At 40.8% G+C, this 25,633-nt stretch overlaps 1 protein-coding gene across 11 annotated transcripts in view; it reads right to left on the bottom strand.

Moving 5' to 3' along the window:
• The window catches only part of tjp1b (tight junction protein 1b), a 70,445-nt gene that overhangs the window by 13,006 nt on the left and 31,806 nt on the right, over positions 1–25,633 (bottom strand). For 5 of the 11 annotated variants that reach the window (XM_023284106.3, XM_055007482.1, XM_055007484.1 and 2 more), the window contains 12 exons: positions 8,152–8,208; positions 7,469–7,593; positions 7,250–7,352; positions 6,698–7,013; positions 6,215–6,321; positions 5,368–5,536; positions 5,110–5,254; positions 2,318–2,451; positions 1,578–1,683; positions 1,185–1,335; positions 450–558; positions 139–358 (listed from right to left, as the gene is read on the bottom strand). In XM_023284106.3, the coding sequence (XP_023139874.3) occupies positions 139–358; positions 450–558; positions 1,185–1,335; positions 1,578–1,683; positions 2,318–2,451; positions 5,110–5,254; positions 5,368–5,536; positions 6,215–6,321; positions 6,698–7,013; positions 7,250–7,352; positions 7,469–7,593; positions 8,152–8,208 (1,742 nt within the window). Of the gene's footprint in view, positions 1–138; positions 359–449; positions 559–1,184; positions 1,336–1,577; positions 1,684–2,317; positions 2,452–5,109; positions 5,255–5,367; positions 5,537–6,214; positions 6,322–6,697; positions 7,014–7,249; positions 7,353–7,468; positions 7,594–8,151; positions 8,209–14,578; positions 14,599–22,537; positions 22,709–25,633 lie in introns of those variants that run through there. The other 6 variants (XM_035954574.2, XM_055007489.1, XM_023284102.3 and 3 more) reach the window with 3 other exon arrangements.

Below are 25,633 nucleotides of genomic sequence, written 5' to 3'. Positions count from 1 at the left end.
CTTGGCACAGCTGATCTCAACATTGCCAGTGCCTAAGGACCCTGCAGGGTGATAATAATAACAAAGCATTTAATACAAATATGGGGACTAACTGCAAATCAAGACAAAGCAGACACATGTCAGTCAGAATGCTGTCACCTGTTTTTGTTAGGGATGATGCCCCTCTCCACCTCCTGATGGTTCTTGCCGATGCGAATAGCCAACCAGGAGCCCAGCTTGCCATTGTAAAGGGTGTCCACCACACGGAACACCTCGCCCTTGTTAAAGCTTAGCCCATAGGGAGATTCCTTCTCATACTCAAAGTGTGTCCGGATGTAGAAGGAGTCACCAACATCTGATTCCACGATCCGCCGATACACTGAACAGGACAGAGCACTAAGTTAGAAACACAACATCTATCATACCAGTAGAATTTAATTTCATGTCATAACCTCATTCACATTATTTACCATCTTTCTTCTTCTGGGCCAGAATGGTGACCTCCTCACCCTTGGGAAGGTCCAGGAGGAATAGCACCGCTTCCTCTCGGATTATGTTTGCAAAATCAACATTATTTACCTAGAATTTGGGAAAACATGTTTCAATTTAATGATTTCCATGCAATAATTTCACTATTATCTTGGACATTAAAGTTCAAGTTAAGGAGTAGCCTTCATTGTTCAAAGAGTGCATGACAGAAAGCGTAAATCTCTATTTAGATAAAGGTTTACATAGCTCTTCCTGTTCTCCGAATTGCCTGGGTAACGGCAGGTTTTATGGCACTGCAAGAACTCGAGCCATTCCTCAATATGCTTGGAGAAAAGAGGAGGAGGTACAAACAGCGAGATATACGACTGTGAGGGAACGGGACAAACACAGCGAAAGGAAACAGTGTTTTTGTGTGTGCTCCCTCGGGGCCATTGCTAAGAGACAAGTTTGAAGATACAGGAATTTTGTAGCAGCTAGAGTCTAAAACCATGAATAAAAAAGAGAAAGCTACAGGACACATTCCCCATAAAGCATGGCAGTTTACAGTCACTATCAGCCCCCATTGTTAAAATAAAGAGAATGAAAAAGTACCCTGTTCACCTACTTCCTCTTTTCTTCCTCATCGTCACAATTCTTAAAGTAACAGCTCTAGATTTTGACATGAAATGATTTGCTCTCATTTCACATCAGCTCGCGTTAAAAATACAGTATCTCACCCTGAGAATTTGGTCGCCCTCCTCCAGGCCCTCCTTAGCAGCTGGGCTATCCTCCAGTACTCCGGCTACAAAGATGCCCACGTCGTTCCCCCCTGCCAGCCGCAGACCCACACTCTCTCCCTTCTTGAACTTCACCAACTTCATGCTTGGCCTGAGGATGAAAACAATTGTTCAGCTGATTTCCTTCAACGTGACACCATTTAGTATTTCCTTCTTACAAATACTAACAGCAGTTCAGAAACAGTTAAAGGACTCTTAGATGTCAGCTAGACTTCTCTAGAGAATGTTTAAACACATTTCAATATTTTTTGAAAGGCACTAACAAAGCAGTTTTGCAAGCGACTTTTGCTCCTTTTTTTATGCAATGGCAGGTTACTATACTGTCAATATTACCGTAGAATACTGTCGTCATGGGCAGCACTTGGCACAGGGGCATCAGAGGGACTGACTGGCAGGTCTACATCTGGCTGTCCAGGCTGAGCATACACTGGCTTTGGCTCTGAATAAAGACATGTGCAAACTCATGTTATTAATGCAGACAGATGATGAACACCTAAAACAGATTAGATGTTTTTGGAAAAAAAAAACTGTCACAGCCTAACAATAGTGCAGATGCATATGTACGACTTAGAACAAGTACACTAATGGAAAAACAACTGTTCAAACCCACACACAAGCAAAGTATTATCACAAAGACGGTTGTGCAGACACACACACACACACACACACTAAAGGCACACAGCGTCCTGAGCAGGGAGGTCGAACAGAAAGGCAGCAGAGTGCTGCAGGCTGGGGAGGAACGTCAGACTCAATCAGCTCATATGGTTTATTTTCACTTGGCTCCAGGCAAACTGAGCCAGGCTCAGCAGGCGTCTGGATCTAACTTTTATTTGGTGGTTGTGCTTCGAAAAAGGGCAAAAATAACTGATTCAGACCAGAATTTGTTTTACTATCATGAAGCCATTTAAAATTCTGTTTTGCAAATGACAGGCAAGGAAATACACACTTCTTCATATGCTTACAAGTTTCATGAGTACTGATGTAAGACAGATTAAAATTCTGATTGATGTACAACGATTTCTCTTAAAGAACACAAAATTATTAAGTTTACTGGATGATTTTATTTCTCTGACCTGGGAGGGGTGGGAGTTGTTTGTCCTCTCTTGCAATGGCGGACTCTTTCGGTTTGGGCAGAGGAACCTCCTCCGCTAGCTTCGCTGGTGTCGAAGCCGGCTTTGACATCCGTTCGTCGTCACGACTTCTGTGGCTGCAGACAGAAACAGATGTTTCAGTAGAATTTATCTTTAGAAAATGAAGACATAGGATCATAAATAGTGCATTTTGCTGATGTAGAGCTTGAAGGCAGCATATGAAATGTTCTCCTGAGCAGACACACACCAGCTGAGCACAGGTAAAAAGAACAGCTAGATTCTCAGGCCGCATCTTAGTGTTGAAGGTCATCACTTTGTCTTTCCACTGTTTTGTGCTCTATTTTTAGAACAGGTTATCTAAGGTGTCAGAGTGAATTCTGTCCTCTAGGTGAATTTCACTGTGTGGCTCTGGCTTTACACCAGCTCGGTTTGACTGCTCTGCCAGTTTTAAAACATTATAGCCGTGGAAACGGATACACAGTGACCCTGGCCAATTACGAGGCAGATAATTGTAAATGATGTCAAAATCTCCCTGTGTTTTGGGGTGGCCCAGTAGGCAAGTGGTTAGGAGGCATACCATATGGGCACAAAGGGCCTGTTCAATTCCCAGCCAGACCATTTGCTGGATGTCACTTCACTGCACTCTCTCAAGCATTTTGCATTTGTCTACGCTGTCCAATTGACTAAAGACGATTAGCCAGAAAAAATATCCCTGTGTTTTTATGAATGCTCACATTTCCAATATGTTTCTTCAGAACTCTTGGGAAAAGGAGGAATATCAGCAGGCTGCACAGTGGTATGGTTCAGTGCCTCTGCTAGTCACATGTCCTACTCACTGGCACAACTTTAATGGCAGAGTGCTGCTTTATTCACTGACTAAGTGGCAAAGTAACCACAAAGAATCCTGTTTGAACTGGCTGCTACAGAACTTCTTTTCAGTCCATCCTGGAGGCGGACTTACTTTTAACAGCAAACTTCCTGAACTGAGAGAAAAGGTCACAGGTCACAGATCACGGATCAGGTTTAGATAAACAATAATATCCTCTCAACAATCCTTCCTGTTAAAATAAAAATAAAGCTTAAAATACTGAAATAAATTCCAAGTGTCATTGTGGCCTACATGTATCATACTAAAGTTGCTTATTACGTTTTTGCATCTAAAAAACAATCACAGAAGTTTAGCCAGACATCAGGTTGTATTTTGAAAGAAAGTTGGTAGAAAACCACAATTAAAAAAGGAGCCAGCTAACACTGGTAGCTGGTGATGGTCTGTTGTTAATTCATCGCTGCAGTCATATTGCCCTTGTGCCAAACATGCGGTTTTGCCCGCCAAAAGATTCAAGAGACACGGGGATCCAGTGACACATTCACAGGACTGTGTCATCTCAAGAAGAAGCAACACTGAATAATTGATGTCGTAAAACATCACTTCAGCAACATTCATCAAGTAATAACTTGCTGTTACACAAAACATTGCTCTTTTTGACACAAATTCATCATTTCTCCATTAGAATGATGGCCGTGAGTTTATTGTACTCTGTCAATGTCAAAACATCTCTATTGAACTACATTAATTCTATTTAGGATTTACTATCAATTCTACTAGTAGGGGTTCACACAGGGGAAAGTTGCCAAACTTACAGTATCCTCCAGCTGTTGTTGTACAAAAGGAATTAAAAAAGCAGACAAATTCCATAAAGTGACAGTGTTGGCATTTTGCACTATGTACAAAGTGTAAAAGCATTGAAATTTTACAGTAAGCACAGCAGAGTTTTGGCCTGGCTCTCAAGTGTAATTTTGACCGAGACTGACTCTTTTGCTGCTTAACAGTTGACTTTTATCTTTTTTCAGGTCAATAAGCAGTGTGAAAGGGGAACAACTGTGGTGCTCTATTGAGTTTAAATGAAGAATTAATGAGGTACTTTCAAACAAGGTTAGAGTCAAAGAAGTGCTGAGTGCGGTAATGGCTGGTAATAACGCAAACATTAAATCAAAGGTCCTTCACCACCAAAAAAGAGAAAAAAAAAGCCAGTCTTAACAAACGAGAGCTAAGAGGTTATGACAACATCAATTATGGTCATGCATGAGGTATTTTAATCTTAATATTTGGCTAAAAGTAATGATTATTTTAATTACTGATGATGTGCCAAGCATTTTGTCAATTATTAAATAAATCACTTGGACTAAAAAGCATTAGACAAGAGTAAACACAGCAACTCAGTAGCTGAGCTCACATAGGTGATAATGACCTCAGCGGCGAGTCCCTAGTTCGGTTTACTGCATTTTGCTGCTCTCTTTTTCTCTGTCTGTCTGTCTCTATGGTGACTATGCCCTAAACATCAAAAACAGGAAGCAGTGTCCATTACAATTTCTCAAAGCCTACTGCTGAATTGGGAAATGACTAACATGCATGTCAGAAAAACATTACAATTACAGATTATCGATGCTGTTCATTTTTCAGTTAACTGGCTACTTAATTAACTGTCTTAGCTTAACATTAATAATATTTAAAATTATTGTCATTTCAGTCTCAAAGTTGTGACTGAATGGGGATTGTCACAAAGGTAATCTGTCATCCTATTCACATCTTGGTAATAAAGATATAGATTTTCATTTGTTGAAGTCTGAATTACTGATAATGAAGGACTTGATTGCTAATCTTTTATACCAAAAGTAGCAAAGACCAGCAGAAGTCCGTATATTTACAGAAAACCTCCCACTACTGCACTTATTTCATGCCCTTAAATACAAATTTATGGATGCATGATCTTTACCTGCCATTGCTGATTTGTGGGGGCGAATGTCTGGAGTGGTCTGAGGGCTCAGATCGTCTGTCCGGAGAGCGGGAGCGGCTGCTACGATGTCTGTCATGCGATCGATTGGAATGGTCGGATGCCAGAGAATGGATATCTGAAATGTCTGATCAAACAAGAGCCACTGTTCAGCAGCTGCAGTCTGAAATACACACTGACAAGTCTGGCTTTTAATCTGCGCCTATTTCAGCTGAATCCAACACTTAACACCACTCTCACCATCTCTGTCAGAGGCGTTGGCTGAAGGAATGCTGTCATCGAGGTCGGGGATGTTCAGCAGTGTTGCCCTCTCGTCTCTCTGAACAACCATTTTTAGCTTGCCCTTTGACCTTTCTATCAGCTTCTTGGCATCTATCAAGGAGAGGTTCTCTGTCACTGTGCCATTAATCTGAGAGAATCAGAAAAAGAGGCGATTAGCCATGACATGACAAAAAACATTTTCAGACAGCCACAGAATTTGAATAAAAATTAAGCGAAATAATATAATACTGCCTTTGTTTCGCTATTTTATCCAATAAAATGGCCATACTTTTGGGCTGCAGATGCATTATTGCAAGAACATTAGATCAAATGCAACTTAACTGCAACACTAACTGTGTTTGTCAAGGGCAACTGGTTTGCAAAGCTATGAGAGATGCCTCAACAAAGTAAAATTAGATGCAGTCACCACTCAGTTTGAGTGGTGTTAACTAACACATCATCACTGTTTTCACTCTCTGTGTGCCTGCATTGAAAGAAAGTAGCCAGGTATGTAAAAAGTGACTGAATTGGAGGGTTATGTAAAGTACCCATACGGATATAAAGCTACATTGTATGTTCGGCAAAGAAATTATGAGCTACAGCGAGCAGATTTGACCTGCTACAACACAACATTAAACAGCAGAAAATACACAGTACAGTAGTACAGTAAATCACATAAATCGCACATTATCAATTAACATGAAGTATTAAACACATTAATTAGCAATAAACATAAAGTATAAAATAGAAGTTATCTAACATTTTCAGTTGTTCTGATCATCTTAAATGTTTAATGAGGACTCTCTCCCTCCCCTGCCCCTCTCACCTTCAGTACAACATCCCCTTCCTGGATGTTGCCATCCCTGGCTGCCAGGCTCTCGGGGGAAATGTCCTTGACAAAGATGTGGCTGGCCAGGCGCAGGCCATATTCTGCTTACAAAGTGAACGACAGCAACAAAGACAATGTTAGCACAGAGTTCACGTGACCACACCACACTGACCACACTTTGCTGACAGCTGCTGCTCCCACTGGGATTAACAGTACTGATTAAAGAAGATTAATTGCTCTTTTACTTAGATTTACTTGAGTTAACTTGGATTTTGCTGTGGCTGGCAAGTTTTGTTTGCTCTGGCAGTTAACCAAATGCTGATTTGGAGGTTTGATTCTCCTCTAATAATAAGGTTGTCTGGTAATACTCAAGTAAATAAAATGGCAAGGGATGTCCTTGTTTACCAGCCACAGTTACTGGTTCAAAACACTGAACACCTTCCTGACAACCTCGTTCATCCCCGACTTTGTGAGCCTCACCTTCATTTTTGCGGGACTTGACAAGCGTGACCTTGGCAGGACGTGGGGGCAGGTTGTGCGAGTGGCGGTCTGAGCGTGGGGAGAGGCTCCTCTCCCGTGACCCGCTGCGTTCACGTTCCCTGTCCCTCCGCCCACTGCTCCGCCCACTGCGCCTGCCCATAGCCCCGCCCACACCGCTGTAAGCGCCACTGCGTCCACTCCGCGTTTCATATATCTCTTCATCATAACTGTCCTCCTCCTCGTCATGCTCTGACATAGTTTCCCTCTCCCCTAGGCGGCCCATGGGGACATGCACCTTCCTCTTCCGTCTGATTGTCTGTTGAAAGAAAACGAGATATGAGATGAGCCTTACAACCGCTCACTTAAGATGAATCAATCGATCCCCTCACCATGTACATTTCTCCTACTAGTCAAGTGTCAAACACATGAACACCTAAATGCATTACATGTTAATATACAAATGAAATTGCTGCTTCCAACACTTTGCACTGTTAAACACCTCACAATAAATAAGAATTCAAGAGGAATTCATAATTGGATGCCGACACTCACAATTTTGGCAATTTTCCCACTTTTACGAAGCTGCTGCACAGCGTATGCATGCTCCACATTGTCCATGGAGACAGCATTGACCATGACGACTCTGTCATTTTCCCTAGAGAGAGGAGAAACCAAGAACAGACACACTGGAGTCATTTTGAAATAGCAGAGTAATTTGATACTAAAAACTGGTAATCTACCCAGGCTGCCGATAATGCAACAGAATCTTACTGCAGTAGGCCTTCTGCTGGGCCTCCTTTCAGCACATCAGAGATGACAATGGAGGTCTCGCCACTCTGAAAATGAGGGTTATCCCGACCTCCTGATATGGCTATCCCAAAGCCAAACCCTGGTGCCTGGAAACAGACAAACACAGATTATGTTGCTGGTATAGCTGTCTGAGTGGACCAAAATACTGGTGATAATATGAGTGTGTGGACAAAGACAGAAGGAACAAAGTTAACATCTGTTTGTACAAATGTCACTGAACCACTGTTTGTAAAGCAAATCAACATTATTATAAAACATTTAGTAATCACACACGGCTGCATCTGCTCTCAACAGACTCTACAGTGAAGTAAGTATTTTATCGCTGACAGCCGGCACATACACTTGTAGCGTAACGGCTTATGCTGTCTGTGTGCAAAATCAGCATTGTGTGCACATTATTTGGTCTCCATAGCCAAAAAAGTGGGAGAGAATCATGCAGAAGAGAAGCCGTGTGATAACTCGGCTGTTTTGTCTGTTCCAGCTGCAACTATGCACACTATGAGCACACTGCTTACAAGATGTGATCCTGAAAATGGGAGGGAAGAAAAATGCAGCAAAAAAGGCAGAGTAAAGAGATTTTGGAATAAGGACAAATTTCAACATAGATGGATATAAAGAACAAAGGGAGAATAAGAGCTACCTACCCTGTGTAGTGTTACTGTGTGCTGTTCCCAAATGACTGTCTCCTCCATTGCTGCACTCTGAAAGACAGAAATATGGCACATTTAACACAAAAGGTGACATCCAAAGAGGTAAAATAAGGTACAAGAGCATACTGTTGGCCTGACTGTCTTATATGACAAATTACCCAAGCGGGACAAATGGTTCCTTGAGCAAAACACCAACCTCAGTGATTTTACACGTTCAATACAGGTCGAAAACGTATCAGTTAGAAACGTACATTTTGCCCACTAAACATTTTAAACTGACCCACTGCTTACAAGATTTCAAGTCCACAGGCCGTGCAAAAATAATTCCTGTAAATAATAAACGATGTAATTGTAAAAGTTTCGGTGTTCAAGCAAGTTTACTCCAACATTTAATTGTAACTAACAATGATTTTCATTGTTGATTTATCTGTGATTTTTCTTCTCACTTAATCAATTACTTGTCTGTTCTATATGATGTCAAAAAGTAGTGAAAAAATGTCAATCCGTGATGTCCAAAGCTCAAACGTATGTTATCCAAAACCAAAAAATATTCAGTTACTGTCATAGAAGAATCAAGAAATAAAAAATATTAATACATTACAAGCTGGAATCAGACACTTTGACTTGTTCCTTTTCTTTTAAAATAATGGAGACTGATTGTCAGAGTAGCTGATGATTATTTTAATAGTCGACACCTTCAGTTCATCTTTGCAGCTCTATTTGTATAACAAATGAAAACAGCACCTCTGCCAAATGTGTATTTAACCTTTACTTAAGCCTGCAAAATGGCCAACAGTTTTTTTTTAATGACCAGGAAAGGTGTTATCTGTGCAATCTAATCTAATTCTTTAAAATGTGTGAAATGGTGCTTCCAGGCACATATGTCCATTTAGCACTTTTGCAGCATGCGCAACAAAAACTAATTTTACTGAGTTGAGAACATAAGAGTGGAATGATTTAGACTGTTCCTGTTTGGAAAAAATAGCTACCTGAGGTATTTTGGTTGTATTACATTATTTAAATAATTGCAAAAAAGGAAGTTAAGAATATACTGAGCCACATAAACTGTCAAAGTGCACAATAATTGAGTAAAAATGTTGCATAGTGAACACTCCTAAGATTCTGATAGACAATAATAATATTGACTTTTACACTTCATTTCCTCTACGGAGTTAAGAGTTCGTAACGGAAGGAGCAGACAGCGTTCTCTGTGTTTCTGGGCTCTAATTTAATTAGGACACAAACATTATACATTAAAGGGTTGCATCCAGCAGCACAGTTTGTTTCACACTGTTGCTGATTTACAGTGATACAGATAGCACTTTGTTGTGCTTGGTTTTAGTAGCCAATTAAACAGACCACACACACTATCAACATACTGGTGTCAGACAGAAGACAGATTCCTTTATAGTCGGTCCACAGTGTGAGGTCACACAGTTTACACTACACTGAATACAATAGCAACAATGCAAAACACCCTGCTAGACACCGTGAAACCACACTGACTGTAAGTCTTTGAAATTAAAGCACAGCCTCAGTCCCATTAGCCACCACAAAGGATAAGACGAAGGTCGACTCCTTCAGCTGCTGGATAACACCGTCCTCTGCGTCCCACAGCTGGCTTCTTATCTTATCTCTGCTTCTGTATCATTTCACCTCCGCTACAATCTCACGACACATTAGACATTCAATGACTGCGTATAAAATACTATCAGGTCCATTCCTTTGAGGCAAATTACAACCAACATCACAGCAGCTAATGCAGTAACCAGCATTTGTCATGTAAATTGATCCTAAGCCTGTGACCTTAATAGGTGAGACTGTCACACATTTTCCCTCCTGCTTTGCTGGTAATTTCTTTGACACCTGAAACACCACCTATGCATAAAATGAAGATCTCATGTTGCGGTACATTAATGTATGATGAAAGATGAACGAAGGGAGATGAATCTCACACTGAGCGACATCAGTTCCAGTGCATGGACTCGCCACTGACATTACTGTCGCTGTGTTGGCAGCTTCAGACCCTAAACATCTAGCAAGTGTCAGAACAGTGTCACACTGAAGATGAATATGCACCACATCAGCATGACAAGCAGCTAATGGTGGGACTATCAAGTCTGCAAAAGTGATAACAATGGCCAAAGCTTGGATGGGCCAAAGGCAGAATACTGAAAACCTGTTTCAAGCTTGAAGAAAACAGTGCCCGGTTTTGTTTTTGTACATTAGAATCAAAGTCAGACGGCGAAACTTAGCTGACTGACTCTGCTGCTGTTGTGTTTATTGTTTTACCACCCGGGCTCCCTTCAGCACATCATCCTTATGTCTTTTGCGACCTGTCGGCCAAGTGCCAAACATTAGCTGGCGTCTGGGAATACAGGCAGCTGAATAAATCGCCACAAGTGGCCCCAGACGTTCTCAGCTTGGCAGCAACAGTCAAAAACTCCTCAAGCAGCTTATGGTGGGACTCACACAAGGAGGATGAACAAAAGTTTGAAAAAGGGAACTCCCCCTGCCCTTTTACATTGAATACATTTGAGTGGGTGGGTGGGGGGGGGCATCTGAATATTAACAAGTCTGGTGAACAGAGGCATGATTTTTTACAGAAAAGTTTGCTCTGAAGGTAGGATTTATGGCACTGTTTTCTTGATTGAGACCATGAAAGTGCTAATGCAAAGAACTCAAACATGTTGACTAAATTTATAGACCGTTGGCCTCTTAAGTGATAACTTCGAGTTGACATTCTGACTTTCAAAAATTCTTTTAAGATATTCTTACAGTGTGACACGAACACACACACACACACACACAAACAAATGTGTTGCAAGAGATGTCATTTTTCTGTTTGGAAAATATGATTAGATACAAATAAATGACCTTAAAATTAATCAAAGAGAAAATCCCAAATGAGACAAAACAGGAGGAATCTAAAATGGAGTAGAAAACTAAGCAGAACTGTGGAGTAAAAAACAAAAACAGATTTAGCAGAGTCCTGTAGTCCCTCTAACCCTCCTGGTTTCTTTCTTTCTCTCTCTCTCACCCGCACACACACCTTCCACTTTGAAGGGATGTAATTTTGCTTTCTCCTCCTGCAGAGCTTGTTGCTCTGGTAACAGAGAGGGAACAGTGTGGTGTTGTTCAAGTGGCCTGACATTTTCAGGACGTGTCTGAAGGTTCCTCTCAACTGTGGGAGGTTTCAAGAAGACACAGCTGAATTAAATCTGAAACAGAAGCACGTGAGCGCTACGTATTTGTTGCTGCATGTACATCTAAACAGAGTCTGCTCTAATGACCTGACATTTGTTGAAAACCAGCATTGCTTTTCTTCTGTAGGAATCAACAAAGACACACAAAAGTTCACTGTTTGCATTGCATTTTGTCTCACAACCAAACCAACATCTTAGTGCCCTATCCAGAGCCAAAGACACTAATCTCCACAGGCAAGTAACATTAAGAGGAATAAAGACAATGTCGGTTTCCCAAGGTTTCAGTGAACCGTGAGGACTCGACACTGCTCCTGTGTACAGTTTGTAATAAACGTGCATCAGCACCCAGTGATGGATGAATTTTAGTGCCACTGTTGTGTACGTCCGTTATGGTCACAAACAAATGGTGCCAAAAGAAGCTTCATGCCACAAGCCAGAGCCAGGGCTGGCAGCCGTTCCACCGCGGAGACACACCATGTTGGTTGGGTCATGCTTGGGGGATTACAACCAGGCAACTTGGGAGCCAGCACTACAACACAGATGGATAACAGCTGAGAATGGAGGAAGGACAGGAAAGCTCTGGTCAAAAGGGACTGTTTAGAGTCAACACACAAATGGTAACACAGCATAATCATTAACAAGCCCGCTGTGGGTTCATTCCTCTGCAGAACAAACAATTACTAATAGCATTTATGTCAAATAATGCCTTAACGGTCTTGCAAGCTTTTAATTTTCACTTGTAAATCAATTAAGGACTGCAACTAACGATTATTTGCATTATCGATTACACATTATCCTTTTGATTACTCCATTTATTATTTGCTCTACAAGCAGCTTATGGTGGGACTCACACAACTGAAAATAGCACACACAACATCCCACTTTACAAAAGCCCAAGCTTATGTCTTTCATTTGCTTGTTTTGTCTGACTAGCTGTTCAAACCATAAAGAAATTCAGTTTTAGCATATAAGAAGAAAACAGAATAGATTTGCATTTTAGTAGCTTAGCATGAAGTATGACTTCAACAATTAAACAGCAATCAAAATAGCTGTAAGTTAATCTTTTGTCAATCTACCAATTATTTATTCAGCTAATTGTTTCAGCTGTAGGAAAAACAATTATTAATTATCATACATAATCCTCTACGCAATTAAGTGCAGAAAGCATTTCAATCTAAGAATGGTCCGCCAACAACCTTACAAGGTATTAATTTCCATATACATATATTTTATTTCCAAGTTCAGAACATGTACTCTTCAAATCACTAGTATGTGAGGATAATGTTTGTAATCAGAAGTTATCTGTGAGTCAGTGTCAGTAAAATAGAGCAACTGCAAACACACAAATACTTCTGTGAGGTGGTGGCCTAGTCTCCTACCAGTACAACAGTGAATTTTGGCTATTGTTTGCAATTATCCACAGCCTCTTGGGCAGGGTGTTCTGACACATTTTTATCAATATCAATTTGGCTGGTAAAACAGCAATAGAGGCAGAATTTTGGGGTTGTATTTCAATTCAGGCATCACATCTCTGCCGTCCTTTTTCCATTCTAGATACTGTAGCTATCACAAAACCAGAAACCAGTCGATCCACGTGAATTATTCATTTAATATCTGGTGAAATCAACCACTTGGGAAGACCACAAATAGAAATATATTTATCAGTGCGCTGTGTCAAATAAAATCTGAAGCAAATAATAGAAAAGATGTGCATCTGTGTCTCTACTTGGATGCAAAAATCCTTCCGAATACAAGCGTCATCACAATACTAACCTGACACGACCCATAAAAAAGGAAGCTGAGACAGAGCTCATTTTGTATTCAGTTTGGAGCATCATTAAAATTAAAGACAGCAGGCTCCTCTGCTCTCTGTTCAGCAGAAAAACAAATCATATTTCGTCTGAAGCGGAAACTGAGGCAAGATGGTGGAGTGTTCAATTCTTGACAAAGAGAATAGATTTTGTGCTGTAGTATGGTTTAGGGGTGAGGCAGAACCTTATTCAATTCTGACCGCTCTGGGACCAGAGTAGCTAAAAATAGCTCTCATTAATTCTGCCGTTGTGATGCTGCAACAGAGTGTTTGAGGGAAACTTGCAGCATGAACACTGTAGAACGTTTAATAACCTCTTGTTAGATTAAATGCCACGAGTCTACTGAAACAAATGATGCAATACTGCAAAGAAAATATATTTCATTTCTCTCTAGTGCCCATTTGTTGGATTTGTCTGTAAGGCCGGAGGAAAACAAAGAAAGGTAGATTACTTTTACAAATGCTTTATAGTGCCAGAGCAGGAAAACGTGGCTATTCAAATGTTAAACGATTAAAATAGTGGATACTGAATGCTGATGAGAGAATATTCATGTACTAAATTACATATTACTAAATTTAGATAATCTTCTTGCTGATTATCTAAAATGAAGCCAACTTAGAAGAATGTATTTATAATAATTTAATAAAATAGGATAATAATAAATAAACACCTTTCTTTAGCGTCTGGAAAAAAAAAAACACACTTCACTGCAACTTCGATCCTCATATGAGCAACTGTACTAAAACTAAATGAGGCTGGGTCTCCTGCAGGTAATTCAACATTTGTTTCACAAAAAAACAAACAAACAAATGAAATGCCATGAGAAATGACACTGACAAAGAGTGCCATTCCAGCAATGAACAAATTGCCAAGTCAAAACAGGGATTTGTTGCACTGCGGCCAAAGAGACAAACTAACAACAGGATCACACTCCACTGTGGCCGCTGGCAGTGAAGCACCAAAGAAGTAGAATAAGATGATTGATCACTTCAGAAATTGAAATCGATGTGCTGAAGAGTGCTGACAACTGCTAAAACTCCCCGGCCTCCGAGAACATAGTCCAATGCTAATGAGGGCCCATGTCTTAGCACCAGTCATGGGTCCCCTGAGAGATAAGTGACACTCTGCACATACAACATGGATAGACACTGTACTGCAGATCCCTGCTAGACGGGAGACAGCAGGAGAGATGCAGCATTGCACAAGTGATACGAAGGTCAAGAGATGAAACCTATTAAGTCTGACATAAAAGTTGATCACCAGCCGTAACAGCCATGAAAGACAAGCGTTATCTAAAGGCTACAGTGAAACAGACTTCACTTCCACTTGATTCCCCTCATCTGTTTGGGTTGTTGTATAAGTATTCAAATAATGGTGGATGCACGGAAGATCAGAGGTACTTACATCAGTTCATCCTGGTCACTACCGAGGACTCAGACAAAAGCGTCTCCGACCTCCAGCTACTCCTCAGTAAATCCAGCAGGAGATTCCTGCAGACGCACATCAGCAGCCTCAGTGCATGACCGCACCAATCAGTGCTGGGAGGAACTTGCCCCCACCTTCCTCTCTCTTTTCTTAGTTCCGATACCACAGAAATTACAACCACAGGTGAGGGGTTATGAAACACACCCCGCAGCCACACTCTACGGCTTCCTCTGCTCTGCACGGGTCTGTATCCTCTCCAAACATCGTTCTCCAAAATGTAGTCCTCCCTCTAACTCTCTCCTTACATGCTCATGGGATCGAAGCAAATCCCCTCTGGCTTGGCAGCGATCTGTGCGGAATCTGCAGTTCCGCTACAGCATGGGACTCCTCTATACAAGCGAACATCCATCCGCAGTGTAAACTGCTGTATCGGACTTAACCCTCACACTGCCGTGTTAAAACAGAGCGGAATCTACCACTTTGCTCGGCATGTGGGACATTATCGCTGCCCTCCTCCTCAGGTGTGCTGCATTGCATGCATAAATTATGCTCATTGTGTCAGTGACATCCCACAGAAGATTAGCTGTCAGTTTGATGCTCAGTAGTCGCAGGGAGTACATGAGGACGACGTGATTGGTATTTTTAGAATGCAGCTCAAGAAAGCAGAAAAATGAAACAGCCATTAAATCTGATCTTTAAGCAAATTTCTGCTAAAATTAAGAGGTTGGTAACAAAGCAGGCAAAATAAAGAACCAGACAGGGTGACATGAGACCTGGAGGTGCGCTAAGACACAAGCCGAGACAATACAGTGAGGAAGGTTGCCATTCAAAATAAATGGCTTGATTCCATTTTCACTCTATAACACAGCCAAAATAGCACTTTAATTTGTTGGTATATCTTTCAAAGTAATTCACGAAAACCAACTTTTTTTAATTGGAAAATTAATTCACCAGCCTTTAAAAGGAGAAACAGAAATTTCACTAACATTCATATATTATTATTATCAAGACAATAATTACAACACTGCAGTTTGCAACGAAAAGGCAAACTGAACTAAGGACACTGTTCCATCCAGTGAAAACTAAGTTTGTCAGTGTCAGCCAGATACTTTTGCCTGGCATTGTACTTGTGTGTGTTTGCTTTCATGAATGGTTCGAACCTGCATCCTGACAGGTGTTAAATCAGCCATCAGCTTGTTCAACATGCTGGTACTGCTGTATGGTTAATCTAATCGCAGTTGCAGTCGCTGTGCCAGTCTGTGCAATTATATAACCGATTATAATGCGATATAATTAGATAGAAAAAAAGTACCACATGCATATGTGACTATGACAATCTATTCCCTGCTTGTGTGCAATCTGCTCAGCCTCTACACTCATAACAAAGAGAAAACCAAACAGTCTCTGTGGAGTGTGTGCTGTGCATGGTCACAACTAGCCCCTGTTGAGACCAGTTGGAAATGGATGCCAACGAGCAACCTGCCACTGAATTGGTACTCGACAATGCAACCTCTGCAGGGCTCTGCAGTGTGAGCATTATGCTTTCATGTATGTGTAATTGTGTAGTGTGCAAATGTGGCAAATTTGACAAATGACTGACTCTTTGAGCGCCAACACTCTTGTTAGTAAATATCAGTGAACAAAACATTCAGGCAGCAGCTACCCACTTTTAGACAGCGCTACAGTCTCTCTTTGCTGTGCGTACATTTTAGTTAAAAAATAATTATTTTAAAATTATCAATATTCTGTGAAATTTCTTGTATTATATAGCTATCACGATTGCAAAATTTACACTAACTGCATTATGACTTTTTGATCAAATTGTGCAGATCTAGTAAGCACAAGTTGTGGAGGAGAAATGTCGGTTCCCTCGTGAGCCTCTGCAACCTGTGGTTACCCATAAAGCCCTGCTGTGGACTGGTCTGTGGAAACATTTATAAAATTCTTTTGGTATTTCTTTGCACTTTATTAGATAGTCACAGTAGAGATGGAGAAGAAATGTGGGAAAGAGAACATGGGAATGACATGCAGCCAAGTTTCAACCAGGATGAGTACAATACAAAACAAGATTATTAGTTTAGTGAGGTATGTTGAGCCTAGAGCCAGAGTTGCCAGTGTCACAAAGGTGGCTCTCTTTCAATCTGCTACATCACCATGTCAACTTATGCTGCACAGCTAATCTGCTCTGGAGGAGGTTAAGTTAAATATGTTTTTGTGTTTGGTCCTGATTTGCTGCCAAGTCCATTTTACACTGTGGGTATTGCAGCTAATAAAAGACAGATTGGAAAGTGAACCAGTCTTTGGTATTTATCAAGAATATGCAACTAATGACACTAATTTTACTTTGACTTGGCCTAAACATTTCCTATATTATGGGATAGTGTCAGAACTAAATGCATCAGACTTTAGGGAACCACCTAGCCATTTTGCCCCCAGTGAAGATATTTATGTCCATCTTTGGAGAAGCGCAATGGAGCGTTTGTGTCTCATATACAATCAAACAGCTTTTAGAAGACACTGTCAGACAACTGGTCAGGACTGTGTATGCTTGTTTTAGTAGCTGAGTCATTTTATGCTGCTAGGGCTTGCATGCTTCCTTTATAGGGGCATGTCGCATGGCTGCACATGCATGTGAATTCATCCTAAGGCAAATTCAAGCATCTGCGCTATATTTATCCATTCATCGAGCTATAGATCAATAGATAGAGATACAGATGTATGAATATAATTTTTTTTTGTTTTTGTTCAAGGATGGCGCTGCCCGTTTTGTTATAATCCAAGTTTTGTTCTAGTCATGTTGAGGAAACATATGAGACCACTGCAACAGAAACTACTGTACGCTGCTGTACTTCCATTCTGTATCAGAGATTAAAGTGGCAGCATTTCACTGTGTGCTTCATTCTTCTGGACATGAATGGAAGGTTACCCACATAAAGTTCTGGGTGCCTTATTTTGACATCACACTATAAACCATCTATTTAACCTCATGCACTTAAAACCTCTTTTATTGCCTGTCACAGACTGCTCATTTCTTATCTAATTCCTGACATTTATGAGACTGTTATTACAGACTGCTGTAAGGGTGTCATTTGCGTACCCCTTCTGCGTCCTGCTCTGTCTGAGCAGGTTTAGCAGCAGTGACCACTGACACAGACGCTCTGTGCATCCAGACAAAGTAAACGGATGACTCAGCTGTGAACGGATTTATATGGTATTATCACAGATTTGTTTGAGTGTGAAAGATGAAATGCATTACACTGACAGCATACAACAAATATACAAAAAGGACAGAAAAAAACTCAATAACAAACAAAAACCTGATCCAGGTTTGCCAGGCTGTGATACTGTAAAAACACAATGTTACAGAGAGAAGCATTCGAAGCTGAACAGAATTCGGCACAAAAAAACTGTTGCACAGTTGTGCAAATATGACAGATACCATTCATCAGCACTGCAGGATTTGGAGTAACACCAAACCAAAGCCATGTGGGTCATGAAATCCCACATATCAGTCGGGATAATGATCAAGTTGGAAAAGCCCGACAGACACCCAGTCATTGATAGCGAAGGGGACAAGTTAAATTTACATCCCTCTCAGTAGAGCTTAGACGGGTGACAGATACCACACGTAGTTTGCTCTCTCCACTAGCTTCTGCTTCCCAGCTTCCAAATTAATTATTTCCACGTCAACCAAAAGAGGCATGCAAAGAACCTGAGCTGCTAATCGCTACAAATCAGCAGTTCTGCCACTGCTATGTCTTCTTCTGTACTATTTCATTCATGACTACAGGATGTAAATGTGTGGTGGCACGCTATAAACTCATTTCCTTGTAGCGCAGTATTTCTTACATTTCCCAGTCCAGTTTCTTGCTTAAATCTCACACTTATCTCATTCTACTGTGGCCCTTGTTTTAACTTTTATCATGTTAAGGGCTACAAATGTTTCCGTACGATGTTTAATTGTTTAGCAGCACCTGGGTAACAAATGCTGCAAAAACATTTTATAATTCAAATTAACCACAGCTCTATGTCCATGTGACTAGTGGACATAAAACATTGAAGAAAAATGCCTCTGTGTTGTCTTGAACACAGATACCCGATGAGACATGTCAAAGATGTTTTGGATAGACATGAAAACTAACAATGATTGGGTTTCACATTCAAAAATAGAGGCAGTCTGCAGGCGAATCCTGTTTAATGTGCTAAATATTAAGGCTGACTGTCAATGCTGTAATTACCAAGTATTCTGATCAGTGTTTAGACACTATGATAATTAGCTGTTATTACAACACTGGCTGCCATAATATTGATGCAGTCAGGAGTTGTATACTTTTTGTCCAACACTGCTGTCCTTGTACAAATTCTTCAGATGAGACAGGACACACATTGTTTTGTAGAGACATGTTGTGTATTCCTTCTCTACATCGGCTGCTACTTGCACCTTTTCTCATAACACACGACACAAGCCTAGCTGTCTTGTCGAAAATAACAACGTTCCAAAATAAGAGTGAGAAGTCAGGCCAAGGTAGACCACTATACATTATAACATTTTATATTTCATTCATTTAACAAACGGATTTTTTGAATTCAACCTTCCATACCTTATTTTGTTTTACCCATTTGCCTTTTTGGGGGGGGCAGTGAAAGCTACTGACATATTATTACTGTTACAGTCCAGTAATATATTCCTTCAAACTTCAATTTTCAACCTTTTTGTAACTCTTAAGCTGCTGGATCCTCCACTATGTTCATCACATATGCACTACCTGAGTTCACTGGATATTTGGTGCTGAACAGGTACGTTGCAGTGGATTTTTACAGGTTTTTATCTCAAATCAACTGCCTGCTGCAGCCAAAAGGGACTCAGAGCGGTGAGGCTACACCAAAACAGTAAATATGCAGGCCGGCTCCAATGACAAAATGAGCAATAAGCTAAAAATCGTTGCAACACTTATTAACACAGTTGGTTTTAGTAAAAATATTACTTTAAAAAAAAAAAAAACTATTCAATGTACACCCTCAAACATTTTTGAACTTTCTGTGAAACAATACATGTCCAATAAAAATGTAAGCTTTGATACTCACTCTCAGGGAAAGTGGCTCAGTGTGAGTTAAGTCTATTTCCAGGCACCACAGCTGGAGTCAGTGATCATAGCCAGAGCTGGAGTGTCCTGAACACATGGACCAGGAAATCAGCTCCTGAACTCAATCAGCCCAGTGGAAGTTATCAGTGCCCCACACCGAGCACACAAGAGGGCAGGAATGTGCTGATAAGCTGAGCCACTGACCTGCACCCCGCCTCCTCTCCATCACAGAGATTGAAATGAGGACAACGGAGCCAAAGAAAAACAGTAATGATAAGGGATCTTTCTACGCTATACAAAAAACGAGGTTCATTTTGAAATGTGACTGATGAAAGACCTTGCAAGCCTCTTCATCCTGATAATTCCACACCCCTTTCACACAGGGATTTATGATGGACTTGATTTATACAAGCATGCTTCTGTATAACTGGAGCTGCAGCCATAATGTAAAGGCGCCATTTGTTCACACAGAGGTTTCCTGTACTATGGAATCATGGATTTTTATGTTAAAGGTCTTTAATAGGAAATCTTAGCTTGGTCGTGTATCAAATCAATGACCTTTCAATGTCCAAGGCACCGATCAATCAACACTTCGTATCATCTTAACATTGTTACGTAAAACTGAGGTAGAATAAAGTATCAGAGGAACAGAGGACTCAGATTATTTAGTCTGATGCATAAGATGTAACTGATCAGGCCTATCAGCACGTGCAATACAATCACATTTGCATTATGTTTTGCCGTGTATACAGTTGAGAAAATGGACAGAATATGCAAACACTATAACAGTACATGCCTTCTACATGTAGTAATTAGTTTTGGCATGAAATTAGGTTTAAAAATACAGAAAGCTTAGCTTCTACAAGGTACACAATTTGTCAACACACCATAAAAAAAGTAAATGGATAAGCCCCTAAAACCAGACAGCTTCTATAAATACACAGGACTATAAAGCTGCTGTCAAATTTAACATAAGCAGACAAAATATCAGTTAAACTTGTCCTTCCAAAACCACAATGACTTGGATGACGACGATTCCCGTGACAGCTTAGGGCAGTATGATTTACAGGCCAACATGTATGGCTGCCCTTGAGCAGCTAGATATTTTCTTCTTCACAGGTGACATGTTTTCCAGACTCATTCCCTGCACAGCTCCACCATATGAATTATTTGGAGAGGGGGGAAAAGTAGATTTAATCGTGTAATTAAACCTCTAATGACTGCCACAAATATCATCTGTAATGTGCCTCTCCCACTTCATTTGACAAATTTGTTTCTCTACCTACCTGCAGTTTCATGTAACATTGCTATCGTAATGCCACTGATGACATGTTTTAGTCACAGACCTAAGGGAGTCAAACATCGAGATGTCATACTTCCACTTAAAGATATACCAGTCATAGATGTTGTAGTGTAACATCACTGCAGTCATTATTTCCATGTGTGAGCTGCCTTTAAATTTAAAGCAGGTTTTCAAAAACAAAAACAAGACAACAAAAAGCCACTGAAGTGTATAGCAGGACCGTATCTACTTCACACTATTCCCACAAAATGTGAACACAACCTGAACGTAGGGGCTAATAAAGCATGACAATATTATTTACATATCTAATATCTGATAGCTTGGTCACAGGATGCAATCTAAACTAAGATTATGATATATGTTGGCACACCAGGCACATATTCATTCATTCATTCATTCATCCATCCATTCATTCATTAAAATTAGTAGAAAACTGCATTGCTTGCTTTTTTTGAAGGGCAAGATAAAGAAATTCAAGCAGAATCACAAAATTGTGACTAGGATCTGTGATAACATCAAGTCAGGAACTAAATCCGATATTTTTATCATCAAGTTTTACATATTATATTTTACCATGACCCCAACAAGTTAACGTCAACTGTCCGTTTCAGAGCTAGTTATGACTACTTTACAACAAATGTAAAAATGTGACAAAACAACAAACAAAACCGCGGTTCCGTCTCTATCAATATTCAACAGGTGACCACTGGTGCATTCAGTCCATGTTAGCAGCAGTTCATTCGTTGGTGTGGAAATAAACACAGTAAATACAGTTAGCATGTGTGAGCTGCTTCAAAATGCGACTGTCGTCCACAGTAAAGCTCCCCCCACACAGCTGACATGACAGTGCGTTATTATGACAGCTAGTTACACTGTACAGACACCGGGACAGGCAAGCAGATATTTCAGTGTCATCAAACCAAAACCTGCAAACAAGCTAATATTAGCCAACTTCTACCTAGCTTCACTAAAGATCGGTTTTATTAACGGAACATCAAAACAAGGTGAGCCACGGCATGACCTTCCCTTTCATTTAGTAAAACCACCAATTTCTAACAGCTGACTTCATGTTACCACTCCCTCTTTGCCCCTCGCAGGCTGACACTTAATAAATCTTATGCCCCCTTTATACCCTCTTGGTCAAATCAACCCCCTAGCTGGCCGACATTTTGTTCCAGCGGCTAGGCTAGCTCCTCGTAGCTAACGTTACCTGGACGCACTTAACAGCCCGTCCGCCAGATGACAGCTCTAACGCGGAGCTGAGTGTGACTTAATATCACCGCCTATGACAGCCCCACGAAGAATAGAGCAACAAACCACCTCTTTTATGATTTCAATTACAAGATAACGTTAGCATGTTGGGCAACTAGCTAACCACTTAGCATAGCGCGCAGATGCAGTTTGCTAGCAGTGAGGTAGCTCGCTCGGCTTGCACCGTTATCGCTCGCTCGTACCCGCAAGGGGGACACATCCAGTCAGCTCCCGTGGCCACAGCGACAAAACACGCTCCCTAATAAACGCACTCGTGGATAAATCAAGAAAGCCATTCACCTTGGCGAGAGCAATGGTCCTCACGGCGTGCTTGTGGGTATCTTACAGAAAAGGGAAAGAGCTTCCTGGTGTGGCTCCAGAGCAGCAGCAGCCGCCGCACTGCAATGGCAGGCAGTGGATGAAGCCTTCCTTCTCCCCCCCTCTGCGCTCACACTTCGGCTGCCTTCTCCGCCGCGGCGACAGTGACAGGTTCGCCTGGAAGAAACCATTCCGGTTTGTCCGCGGGGGGGGGGGGGAGGGAGGGAGAGCAGGGATGCAGAGAGGCTGCCCACAGCAGCAGCCGCAGCAGCAGCAGCAGCATCTATCCAGCAGCATCAAGCGCCATTCCAGCGTGAGAGCAAACGGCAGTCGAAGAGCGAGAAAATGCACCGATGAAGCTTTGTCGGTTGCCGCTGAACACGTTCATGCCCGCTATAAATGGAGGAATGGATGCGACTGTTCATTATGTCATCCGTTTCAAACAGAGCTGCATCGATTAATAGCGAAATAAACAACAACAAAAAAAAAAGACTCATTGTGAAATACTCCAAAACTGTAATTTTCATTCACCTCACAGAGAGTTATATCAATAGCCAATTATAATGACATTATAGTGCAATGTTAACACCGTTCTATAATTTAAACCCATTCAGCACATTTTAAATTTTAAATTTATGGGCAGATGTCATTTAAATTTTACATCAACCACAGGCCCACCACAAATACAAAATAGGTGATTTTTTTATTCGTCTTTTTCAAGGAGGTATTTACATTGTCATACACTAAGCCTTGAGAAAAACATCAACAGTATAGACAGCTGTATCTATGTTGGTGTTGGCTGATCAAAAATTTGACTAAATGACAGCTGAATCTAGATTTTATTATCAAAATGACACTTTTCAAATGTCCATAAAAACCTCCCAAGGATGTATTTAACAGAATAAGCCTGTTTGAGATAACCACTCTGCAGTAAATTCGCGAGCCCCTAAAAATAACCTCCTTTTCCAGGTAATATAATGTCCCTCTTCCACCAGCTGTACAGTAGAAGGTAAACTGCAGGAGGCCTGACAGACCTTTCTGTACAGGAAAAATTGTGCATAAGAAGGCTTTACTGCATTTTATGCAAAGATTTTCATCTAGAACTTGGAAATCATGGGAGGAAGAAAAAGCTACTGACACCAGGATTTCTTAGAATGTTTAAAACAGTTCTTTATATGATCATTTTACCCTAACTTCATTATGTAAACAGACCTTTTACACAACACATTTCATCCAAATGCTGCAGTACCTGCTTTGCAGCGTTCAAACCCAGACTTTTCAGGTTATTTTTGCAACACATACAACAATAAAGATTGTTTTTTAACATCTGTAAGCAAGTTACAATAGATATTCTGTTGTTAATACTTCTACTCCCAGAAGAGTACCTCAAGATCCATTTTATCTAAACGCCAACGTAGAAGAAAATGTATAAGATCAGAACATTCTCATGTTAAATAGGTCTTCATATTGACTGCAGAGATTGAATTTCCCCCCAAAAAATAATTGTGGTTTGATTGATTCGATGTCCTTCAAAAACGAAGTACTGGAAAAGGACAAAGTGGTTTATCTCCAATGCCTTTCTGCATGTGTGCATAATTAGTAAAAACAAGTACTTCAAAATTGTGCTACACTGATGTCATATTTTTTAAAATGCAAAATATGCTATCAAGAATTCTATTTGGGTCTCACGTTTAACAACAGCAAACATAAACTTTTTATGAGGAAAGCTGAGGTAGGTTGCTTAAGCAGTAATGACATGCTGCAGAAAGCCATTTAAAATGCAGAGGATAGAATTAAAATCCACCCTACAGTCACGATGCTCAATACTCCTTCCCATGGGGCATCCAGATTTAATCAATATACAGTAGAATGTAAATTGTGCACTGCAGCAAACCCCACTCTTAAGACTCTATCGCATGCACTTTAGTTTTTGTGCTGGCTTTTCCAGAAGTAACTAATTCTCTGTAGCACCTTTCTGTTGTGTATTTTATCACTTTGAGATTGTGTGACCGTTCTTGTCACCTCTACCTCTGGCACTAATGAGTGCAGGAGAAGATAGGGGCTGAATATAATGCTGGAAGGAGCATAGAGGTCCTGCAATGTTGCTGACGTAGGGAGATTGCTGCAGATTCCATTGGAGGATCGGGAGGAGAAGGGGGCGGGGGCATCTTGAATGGAAGAATGCGAGTTGGCCAAGGTCATAAGAATTAGATAAACAAGGGCAGTCACAGATATCCTACGGAAAAACAATATGTGATGAACAGCAGTCGTAAATGGTGAAAATATAAAGAGACCTCAAAGAACAGTGACCCGCACCTCTTCAGGCTTGTTGAGTGCAATAATAGCCGAACCTTTTGCAGTATGCCAGGACAGTATGTGTCACAGTGCATGAATGATGACTAGATGAACATTGTCACCATAACTTATCATCATGCACTGCAATATAAAAACTGGCTGAAGTATAAACACAGAAAAATTATATTTGAACTATCAAACCCAACGGGAAATGCACAAATGTAAACTTTATTTTTTTTAAACCATCGTGCATCTAAGATTGAAGTGGCTTTGAAGTGAGAGCTCATGCTCCTTAGTCTGTTTCTGCTGAAGCCCTTGAAATACCCTCTGTTACTGCTACGACAGTGTTTGCATCACTGGCTCCAACAGCACAGAGGGAGTTTCACATGCCGTGCAACAGAATAATGCAGCTTCTCTCCCCCATCAGCACATTTAGAAGCACAGACAGGATCCAAACCAGAGTATGACTGCAGGAACAAATCACACGAGTGGAAAAGCAAATTAGAAATTCACAGCAGGTTGGCTTTTAGAGTGCGCTGCCCCTGACGGTGAGTGAGTCACCTCTTAGCTGTACAGGTCAGGAAAACAGCCTAGTAAGCAAAGGTTGGCGTGGCTATCTGTGAGGTTTAATGACTGCAGCTATCCAATGACATGACAGACGTTAAACATAGCACTGCAGCAGAGAGAAATAAATGCATTTGTCCAATAGTGGTGTGAGATACAATATGATATTGCGTGACACCGTGTTGCCAAAAGCTGCAAGATGATACGCAAAACTTTGTG

Source organism: Amphiprion ocellaris, chromosome 3 (genome assembly GCF_022539595.1).
Source record: "Amphiprion ocellaris isolate individual 3 ecotype Okinawa chromosome 3, ASM2253959v1, whole genome shotgun sequence".
NCBI lineage: Eukaryota > Metazoa > Chordata > Actinopteri > Pomacentridae > Amphiprion > Amphiprion ocellaris.
The sequence above is the reverse complement of the archived record's forward strand: the minus strand, read 5'-3'. Positions and strand labels throughout refer to the sequence as shown.